Genomic DNA, 10,460 nt, shown 5'->3' on the forward strand with positions numbered 1-10,460 from the left:
GGACTGTTTGCAAGGCAGAAGAAACTCATACTATTCAGGACTTTCCTACAAAGGAAATGTGATTTTGGTCACCCACAGCCCGACCCGTTGCTAATACATCCGGCCAGAACTCCGGGATGTGTCTCGACAAGACTAACACGGCATTACTGAGCCGACCCACGCTCGGGAGGCAAGGGGGACAAATGTGGCCCTGGTCACGAAGTGACTTCCCCGCAGTCTTTCAGTTGTTTGTCTCGCGGCTTTGAGCTCAGTACAGTAAGAACTGAGGCGGCACACATCATCGGATTCATGGTGCTTAAGGTAAACAACATCATCCACTTAAGAGCAATTCTAAGGCTAATAAAACACAACAAGGCACTTCTCAGATCCCCACTATAGGCTAACACAAAGCCGCGGATTTAAAAACTCCGCAATGTCCCTTTGCAACCAGGAATGCCTGGTTACTTACCGTCTTCCCTATCCCGCATTTACTAAGAAATGGACTCGGAAAACAACGTATGGAAGGCCACAAGATTGTGAACTTGAGAGAAGGCAGTCAAAAGATTGACGGCATACCAACCCCCGCGCTAAAAGCCTGTCTGCGGCGGTAAAGTCGGTAGCAGACGTGCGCTGGGGACGGGAGCTGAGATTAGCAGGTTGTTGGGAGGATTAGACGGTGTTCTGTGTGGGAAGCTGTCTGGGTGAGCGATGATGGGACCATGCGAGGCTGCGGTGGATAAGTCTTAATGCCGTAATGCCGTGTTATTGTTCGGATTATCTGCACAATTACATCCTATTAGAATTCCAGGCACAGAGAGGACGGTACTTTGGTCTTTCTATGGGGATGGAATTAGAGGAAAGTGAAATTTGACACCTGTTGCCTGCAACAGCAGGTGAGTGTTTCCAGAGGACATTGCAGCGTGCTTTACCGAAGAAAATCGCTAGAGGTCCCTCCTAGATAGGCTGCCAACATTTACTGTCTGTTGGCTGGATTCATATTGCCTTTCTAAAGTCATGCTGTTACTACTAAGGTACTTAACTTCACAGCAGCGTCGAAATGAATAGTCTGCATGGGTACAACAAACATTTATCCAGTTAGATATATCCAGCACTTTGAGAAACAGTGTGTTTGAGGTTTCTCTAGTGCAACACTCCAGGCCTATAGCTAGTTTAGATATACAGGAGTGCATTATACTTGCATTATGATAATTGCATTGGGAACCTTCTATCGACGTTGCAGACGGAAAGGTCATCCAGTCGTGTTTTCCTGTGTTATCGAACGTTATCTACGCCGATTGCTTACATAGGATGATTAACATATTCCTCCGTCAGAACTAATTTGCGTATTATCGTGAAAAAAACAGTCACTGACGGACGAAGCTCATGCCGTTTGCTGACAACAAGGAAGTGACCTTTAGAAAAGCAGAGTCGTCTCCTTAAGTTACGTTACGTATGATAAGATGTGACACGCTGACGTCGATTTTCTTGGAAGTCAGGATACGAGGTAGGGGATAGGTGTGGTGAACTGCTAACTCTGGTGCTGATAAAACAACCTTCGGCAAACAGATGCATCCTTGCCATGTGGCTCGGTTCACAAGGAAATGGGCGTTTCCAACAGAAGAAAAATGTATAAAAGAGAACATTGACAGCTCGGAGACATACCCACCACACTACCCAGTTCATCATGAAGTTGTGTGCTGCACTGCTGCTGACTGCCGCTGTCCTCCCTCTGGCGACATCATGGCTCTATCATGACGATGTTGACTGTCTGCTGACCGACTGGCGCCCGTGGATTTCGGTAAGTTTTTGGGAAAAATTTACACAGACTGCAAATTTGTTAATATTTGTATATAAATTAGATGAATTAGCTCTTCCTAAGAATAAGACATAATATATGATCATTCTTTGGTTAGATATGTTATGTACATCATTAGCTCAGCTCAACTATGTACAAAAAGACCGGTCAAAATTTGTAAATCATTATTGATCAATGTATGTTTGGAGAGAGTGGGAAATAGTTCACACAAATATGTAGACGCAATGTGACTGATTTATAAAATAAAGCGCGTATTTATGGTTCTCAACGTTCTCTTCTTTGATTTCTGATTGGTCGCAATATTTGGTCTAGAACAAGCTTTGTGAATGATACTAGGCCATCTATTGTTACTTTTTGTACAATGTATCATCTATGGAATCTTAATTTCTTGCTCTTTTGTGTAAGTAGATCCCGGGAGGGTTTGTCCGTTCCCGGGCCGTTCTTCGCTATCCACAAGGCGGCGGGCTGCCATGTGGTGACCTGGAGGAGTTCAATTTGACAGGTTGGAGCTATGAAACCTTCTCATCAGTATTTGGTAGTCCGAATCATTTTCCGGGTTTAGCCGATAGTTTTACCACAGATAATATTATATTGTTGATGGCAACATGTACGAGTACATATGCAGAGGCCCTTTACTTCCTCCTTCGAAGATTCTCTTTGTGATTTTTAACAAGGTGCAATGCCCACGACACAAGACACCGCTGCAAACCTGGACCAATTTTTCCTGGGGAACATTCTAGCTGCAAGGGGAACGGCGCGAACCGCAGTGAACAAACGGGACCTGGTACTGCTCCTAGACATGTCTGGTAAGTATGTATAAGAAAATACGTATGTGGTTAATAACAATGAAAATCATTCTTGACATCATTGGTTTTTTATTATTTGAAGAAATCAAGTGAATCTTAACCGTTGCCTAACAGTTATGAATTTCAATTAATTTACAGTTGATTGTAATACACGTATTTGTCATATATTCAAAAATCAGTGACGACTCTTTCAGCAGAAGTCGTATTCAAATTGCGATTTCTACCTCAAATATCAGTAATATCGCAGTATAAAAGTCTAATTACAATGTACTGCCCATTTTGTTTTATTGTTGCACAAATAGACAAAGAACATACGATACGGTTTCTTCCGGCATGACATACATTTCGTATGATTCCGATTTGAATATCTTTATTTCACTTAGAATCAATATTTGGATTTTGAAGTACAAAAAAATGTAACCACAATGTACTGGTCCATTTTATTTTATTGTCTTTTTTTTTCTGTACGAAATACAAAGGACATACTGCCCGTTTTATTTTCAGGCATGACTTATATCTTATATTATGACGATTTGATTATCCTAATTTCGCCTAGAGTCAATATTGTTGTTGTTTTTAGGCAGCATAGGTTCTACTGATTTCACCAGCCTGAAGACATACGTGGCAGAGCTCCTGTCGTACATCTGCCCGGAGAACGAGATGGGAACGTTCCACCGGGTCGCTGTGGTCACCTTCAGCAGCAGCGTGGTTCTGAACTTCAACTTCCACGAGGCCACCAGCCTCGGGCAGATCCAGGCGAGCATACACAGCCTGCCGTACGAAGGTGGTAGCACGCGCACGGCTGACGCCATCAATTTTGTGCGCACGCAGGTGTTTCAAACCGGAAACTACCGAGATGAGCCGGATGTGGACCTTGAGGTGAAGCATGCTCATGGCTTTTCATTGGTGGAGTAATATTTTACGGCAGTTATGCTAAACATACTTACTGTTGAAGTATTTACTGCAGAGGAACTGATTCTTCAGAGCAGATATGATTGTTACAATATTCTAAAATAAAAGGATCTCCAAGCAGAGGTTTGACTTCGGCTTGTTTTGAACGATTTGTTTCCTGTGTATTGGCACAGATAAAAGCTGACAAGTTATTAGTAGTTAACAACAAAAACACGAAAAGACGTCCAAATCAAGTCGGGGCATAACCTTCGTTTGAAGAGTATCCGAAAATACCTTAATCCTCAACTCAACTTCGGAGATAATTACGGTTCAAGTCCACACTGGAGAAGTGTTGCCCGACGTGTTTTGCACACAGACCATAAGTACCCTACTCTTGTCTGCAGGTGTTGCTGATTACTGACGGACATCCAAACGGCGCAGGGAATTCACCTCAAGACGTAGAGCTGGCCGCAGAGGCACTCGGGGAGCGAGCGAATATCTTTGCCTTGGGTACGGTATAATATTGACTCTTCGTCTCTGTATGCCTGCATTTCGTTAGCATATGTTGTGTACGGCGTGCGATACTGTTGCTGTAATGTGCTTTTCTTATGTTGGGAATGCTGAAACCTTTGCCAGTGTTGAATAGATTGTAACATAAATTCTATATTTCCCAGGTTATGGATCAGCCTACAGCAGTGCCTCTGATTTTGACCACCTGAAGAACCTGGTCACCGCACCGTGGTACAAACACATCTTCAATCTGGAGCATGTGAGCGACTTCGAAACCATGCTGGACACCCTGGCCAATCGTCCTTCACACATGGTGTGTGTCAACTTTCAGCAAGGCTAGCCAAAGCTCAGTTCCTGCTATCGATAAAACTCCCATCGCTTTATGAAATAAAGGGCAGCAACCTTGTTTTGTCGCTTTTTTCGTGTTCTTTAATTTTGCTATGTCTTATGCCATGCACGCATACACAAAGATTATACAATAGTCACTCTTTGATACGCTGCCTCAGAGACACATTGCACGTTTTGATCATCAATATGGAATATGCTCTATTGTTCATCTCTTGCTCAATGCAAAAAAACAAATAGATAAAGTCTGAACTCCTTTAGTTTTGAGGAAAAGTGCCCCCAGAATACTAGCTATTCAATTAACATGTTTCTCATTACGCTATAATACTAAAAGGGATGCAAACACACAAATGCTGTTATTAGCGCATCGGCGATCAGAAGTCAGAACAACATGCAAACATTAATTGCTTAAAACTTAAAAGCTAAACTTACATTAGCTATTGTTTGCAAGACTATTTACACTTAAGATCTTCAAACTTTTACAAAGTGTTTAGATGGTAATTAACTTGTCAATTGAGCATTTTGCTCCATCACTCAAGATGTAATTAATAAGTTCAAACTGTATAAGGTACACTCTATACGAGCCATCGCTGTTGTTGTTTATATCCTGGGTATTCGACTGCTGGTGCCTACCAGGACGTCAGTAGATTGGATTGAAAATTGATATTTAAAGTTGTACATCAAATTACTGTTTAAAGTGTAAATCAATATTTTGCCAAACACCTGCTTTTCGCCTATCACTACGTCACCGTGTCATCATCGCGATCGCTCGTTTTAATCCAAACAAAATCAGTTTGTCACCGAAGGTCATGATTGACCAGATGAGCAGCATGTCTCGGCGGCCCCAGCTGGTCTATCTTTTGACACAGTTCTTCTGGAGTCGGGCGCTTGGACGGGTCGACTATCCAGCAGGACCTGATGATGCGGTACAGCGGCTGTGAGCAGTTCTCCGGCTGCTGCAGACGGACTCCTTTCCTCAGCAGCTCCAACAGTGTGCACACGTTCGGGTGCATCGGGCCGCCAGCATAGCGCGGCTCCTCCCCAAAGCTGGCGATCTCCCACAGCAGCACGCCGTACGACCACACGTCACTCTCGCACGTGTACACCCCGTCCCGTAAAGACTCCACGGCCATCCACTTCAGCGGTAACAGCTCCTCCTCCCCGCCCTGGTTGGTGCGTTTGTACGCCGACGACACGTAAACGTCACGAGACAGCCCGAAATCCGCGATCTTGGCCACCTTCCTGTCGCTGATGACGACATTACGAGCTGCGATGTCCCTGTGCACGATCTTCAGACGTGCCAGCTCTGATAACCCACTGGCCACGTCATGGGCAAAACAGAGCCGTTGTAACAGTTTTGTATGCCCTGTGGTCTTACACTCTTCTCTTATACTCCATAAGTACCGTCGCATGTCCTCATTGCTCGCGTACTCTACCAGGAGATATTGAGGGTCTGATTTGGTCACAACTCCATGAAATTTCACTACGTTCGGGTGCCCCACTTTGTCCTCGTGTATCCTGGAGAGGATGTCCATTTCGCGTCGAAAGTCGCGGACAGCCGACGCTGTCATGCGGTCAGGCCGGATACTTTTAGCGGCGACCAAAACCTCGTAGCCTTCGGGCACGCGCAGTCTTCCCCTAACAACATGGCCGAACTCTCCCTCGCCGATCATGTGTTCGAAACGAATGTCTTCTTTGTCCACTTCCCAAGACGAAAGGGTTTCCATGACGGACAACTCTAATGAGCCAACATCTGTTTGTTCTAGACTCCTAAGACGCCTGCGGCCGCGTTTTACCAGGACTCCAGTCACGATACAACCGATCACAACAATGGCCAGTAGGACAGATACCAGCAGCACAACAAGGACTTGATCATCAGAAATGAAATGATTGTCAGGAACGAATACCACCTGACAAAACTCGCCCGACTGCCCTTCAGCACAAATACAGCTGCCATTTACTGCGTCACACGAGGCGTTGTTCTGACAGTAACAGTTCATGCTGCAGTTCAGCCCAAAAGTGCCAGGTGCGCATGGGTGTTCACACTTGTCTCCCCGACGACCGGGAGGACACAGACAACCCTCCCACCTGTCACACGTCCCTCCATACTGACAGTCACACACTTGGCTGCAAACCTTCCCGTAATAGTTAGGTGGACATTGGGTGGCGTTTAATACATAGATGGCATTGAAAAGTTTACCATCTTCAGCCTTTACCACACAAGTATATTTGCCATTGGTTGATTCAGAGATAGGTCGAAAGCTGATGGACCCGTTCTGAACCGCTTCCTCGATTATATTTGTTCCAGTATCTTCGTTTCCTGTTTGGTACAACCACGTCATATTTGCTACTTGAATGTGTGGAGTCAGGCAGGTCAGAGTCAGATTGGTACCGATGTACTTCACGACTGAATCGCCAAGTGTCGCGGTGATGACGACCTCAGGCCAGGGAATATCACAGGCCCTTCCTCTCCACCCCGGACGGCACTCACAGGCACCGTTAAAGCCATGGCAACGGGCACCGTTCTTACAAACACAGTTCTTGTCACAGTACAGTCCGTACTTGCCCTCAGGACAGCCTGTAATGTTGTACTTCGCTATTGCCTCGCCTAATACTGGGCCGTCGAATAACGTAATGTTAGCACTACAGCGTATCCAATACGGCGAAGTGGACCACATTTCATTCATCTCAATTGAAAAGACATACTGGACATCTTCGTCCTTGCTGTACCCGCTATTCTGTGCCCATTTGGGCAGCTTAATGTCAAGAGAAATGTCCAAAATTGTAATTTTACCTTTCCTTTTCCACTTTTTGTCGTAACATGGGACTTCGATCCTGCCAGCTGCAAACCCTTTGAGCCAAGGTATCAGGAAAGCTTTACGTCCAACTAGAGTTCTCGAACCGACTAAAAGTCGGGAGGAACAGTCATCTCCCATGACCACGAAGTTATCTACGACGTTCGGGTCCCTTTCATGCCATTCTATAATATCGGTGGTTATTATGAGGTGCCCACCATTAATGGATGCACTGATGAATCCGTCACTACTTAGCACAGTGTAGTCCTCAGTACTTCCTCCTGCGGGTAGAACTGGTGTTTCGCACCGTTTGTCGTACAGCGGTGGGTATCCCGGCACGTCCGTGACCACGATGACAAGATTCACGTACCAGACGCCCATGTATCCGTTATGTGTCAGCTCCACCGTCAGGTTGTATCGCGAGCTCAGCTCGTAGTCTAGGGGAGCCGCGACGATCAACGACAAGTTCTCATCAAGACCCCTAAACCGCCCAAAATCGTCCCCTGTAGTGATGTTTATCGACCAAAACGTTCCATTTCCGTGTTCTTCAAAACAAACACTGGCATCAAGAAGATCCCGTAGCCGCAGTACTGTGGTACCAACTGACACGTCCTCGGGTACCTCGATGTTTTCTGAAATGTTTTGGCATGCCAGCTGAAGGCCGGACAACAGCACGGCCATCAGAAGTACGGCAGGAAATGTCGTCCGCACCGCCATTTTGTTCTTGCTGTGGAAGAAATGACTTTGAGGCTTAACCCCAAAGTCACGTCATTATTTTGTGTTCCTAGTTTTGTTCCTCTTTTCATGGGCCAGTGAGACATACAGGGCATAATAGCCGGAAGCGGAAGTATATGTTATTATGGTATTACCTCGAGTCTTCCTGGTAATGCAATATCTTTTTTGCGTTTCATGATCATAGGCGCGAGGCATTCTCTTTTATGTTGTTCAGGATTTCCTTCCATGCCAGATAGCTGTTCATGGTTTCACCCTAGATCAGGTAATAATGACGTTGGCATAACTTTACCTTTAGCCCCATCCTCATGCCTGAGGGTCGGGGACTATGGTAGCATCCTGAGCATATCAGCCCCCTCAGCTCCTTCCTGTCTCTGGCTTACATAGCCCAGTTTTATTCTTTTATATTCACTTTTGCGATATTTCGAAGACAATGGCGAGCCACGATAAAATGTCACAGACGACCCAATGAGAGAGGTTGCCAACCGTACCATTGACGCGTCGCTGCGGAAGTGGACGCCTGTGTGCCCAACTATTGAAAATCGAAAGGTTATCGTGGCGATCCATGCGCAATGAGGGTAACAAGGCGGGTGCACACTGCCTGGTGATTCTGCATTACGTCATACATCAATTAGTGTACAGGATATCGCACAAATACATAGCGCTTGATTTGCGTTCCTGTATACACGAGCCATGGGCCGCTTTTTTTTGGCTTTAGTTCACGTTGTTTGCTAACAGTAAATGTTTCGTTGATCATACTATTTTTAGCCTACTAACCATACGGGCGGTCTGTCTAAAAAGCCGACAAAAAGATAGGCTGTCATGGTCCGGTAAAATATCCCGGGCAGGCGGTAGCCCGGCTATACTATTGTTTACCTGCATGTATGCAGGTATGGTTTTCACGGGCGTGGGAAAATTTGGAAGCTGGGTATTTAGGGCGCTGTATCTCAAGAACGGATGGTGCGAGCACAACGATTTTTGGTACGTGGGTTGGGGGTGGTTGCTTGACACCCAGGTTTGATTTTGGGCCTCCTGGCGCTTGAACTTGACATTGCAGGTGGCATTTTTGGTGTTTTGGGGGCACTTTTGGCGCTGTGTGTCCGGAGCGATACGCACCATTGCGACGATTTTTGGTGCATGGGTCGGAAGTTGTTGCCTGTTGCCTAGGATTGACTTTGGGCCTTGTCGCGTTTGAACTTGACGCGGCAGGTTGAATTTTGTGTCCGGGAGGGGTATTTCCGGAGTTATATCTTCTGAACGGTTGGTGCGGGCGCGATGATATTTCGCACATGTGTTAGCGGTGGCTGAATAAGTCTCAATTTTGATTTTGACGCCCTTGGTGCTTGAACTTGACATTCCAGGTTACCTTTTGTGCGGGCACTGCGCATGCGCTGTATCTCCGGAACGCAAGGTGCCATTGTGATGTTATTTGGTACATGAATTGGTGCTTGTGTCCTGGTGGTCAGGTTTGATTTTGGGCCTCCTAGTGCTTGAACTTGATACTGTAGGTTGACCCTGTTTTTGTGTGGTTGGGGCATCCCCCCAATATCTGCTTGGTTATGAAAACAGATTACGGTTGGGTGTAGAACTATCATCTGGCCTGGGCCACCTTCAATGTATCAGGTTACTTTGTATCAACAGTGTCTGACCTGCCAGATGACATACTTAATCTAGTATCTGTTGCTGTATTGGTACAGTTTGAGTTTGCTTCTTAGTCCGCGAGTTTGTGGTGTTTTGAGAGCTGTGCAGTACTGAATTTAAAGTTCTGGTACAAGTTCCTTTACCCTGTTTGGCAATCAGCAGAAGATACAACTTTCTAAAGTGGAGGAGAAATGTATAGAGCTTGAGTGTAAGACAAAGGTATGTGTGTGATTTTTCCTGTGTTTCTTGTTGTTTCTTTGGGGATGCCATCTCCGTATTGTATGCAGGTAATTTGTAGTTTGGGGCTAGTCATATTCGCTTGATTTTTGGGCCTGCTTAATCTATAGTACGGGCAGGGTTAAGTGGTAGAGGCTTTGTTCTGTTTTAAATTTGGTATCGTTTGTTGCATTTTGTCACTGCAAAAATATGATGAAATTGTTTTCCCCCTCTAAGCAACTGCTCATTGATTTGGGGGGATGTTTGCTGGGTGTTCACTCTGACTGCAACAGCTTTCTGAACTTTTTAAAGTTGCCAGCAGCTTGCCATCTATGAATGGGATTGCACTGACAAGGACATTTTGAATAGTAAATTCTGCTGTAAAATTTGGCTTAGGTATTTCAAGAGATTTAGGTTTTAGTTGGACGGATTGAATAAAATATCATACCACCCTATAGCCTAATGCTGCCGAAAGGGGGCTACCACTATTCACATTGTCCATGGAACTACTGTAAAAATACAATTTGTCAAATTATGCAAATAACCTTCCAGACTGAGTGTCAAGTGATATAACACTCCAGAAATAAATCTTTAATGAATATCATTGGTACAAAAAGGAGATTTAGCAGCTGCATTAGGTCAGTACATTGAAATAGGAAGATATCAGTACTGAATGTATCATATGTGACAGAATAACTACATGGGCCTTCTGAGACCATAAAAGGTAGG

The 10,460-nt window shown here is 45.2% G+C and overlaps 2 protein-coding genes across 2 annotated transcripts; one reads left to right on the forward strand and one right to left on the reverse strand.

Moving 5' to 3' along the window:
* Nucleotides 1–1,613: 1,613 nt before the first annotated feature.
* LOC118413957 (collagen alpha-1(XXII) chain-like) lies at nucleotides 1,614–4,411 on the forward strand. The gene is made up of 6 exons (XM_035817635.1): nucleotides 1,614–1,777; nucleotides 2,204–2,297; nucleotides 2,470–2,601; nucleotides 3,182–3,480; nucleotides 3,897–4,002; nucleotides 4,167–4,411. The coding sequence occupies exons 1-6, from the start codon at nucleotides 1,664–1,666 to the stop codon at nucleotides 4,340–4,342; spliced, it is 921 nt and encodes a 306-aa protein (XP_035673528.1). The 5' UTR covers nucleotides 1,614–1,663; the 3' UTR covers nucleotides 4,343–4,411.
* Nucleotides 4,412–4,522: 111 nt separating this feature from the next.
* On the reverse strand, nucleotides 4,523–8,727 carry LOC118413906 (receptor tyrosine-protein kinase let-23-like). Its single transcript, XM_035817535.1, has one exon. The coding sequence runs from the start codon at nucleotides 7,857–7,859 to the stop codon at nucleotides 5,145–5,147; it is 2,715 nt and encodes a 904-aa protein (XP_035673428.1). The 5' UTR covers nucleotides 7,860–8,727; the 3' UTR covers nucleotides 4,523–5,144.
* Nucleotides 8,728–10,460: the final 1,733 nt, after the last annotated feature.

The sequence above is a fragment of the Branchiostoma floridae genome, chromosome 4 (assembly GCF_000003815.2).
Source record: "Branchiostoma floridae strain S238N-H82 chromosome 4, Bfl_VNyyK, whole genome shotgun sequence".
Classification (NCBI taxonomy): domain Eukaryota; kingdom Metazoa; phylum Chordata; class Leptocardii; order Amphioxiformes; family Branchiostomatidae; genus Branchiostoma; species Branchiostoma floridae.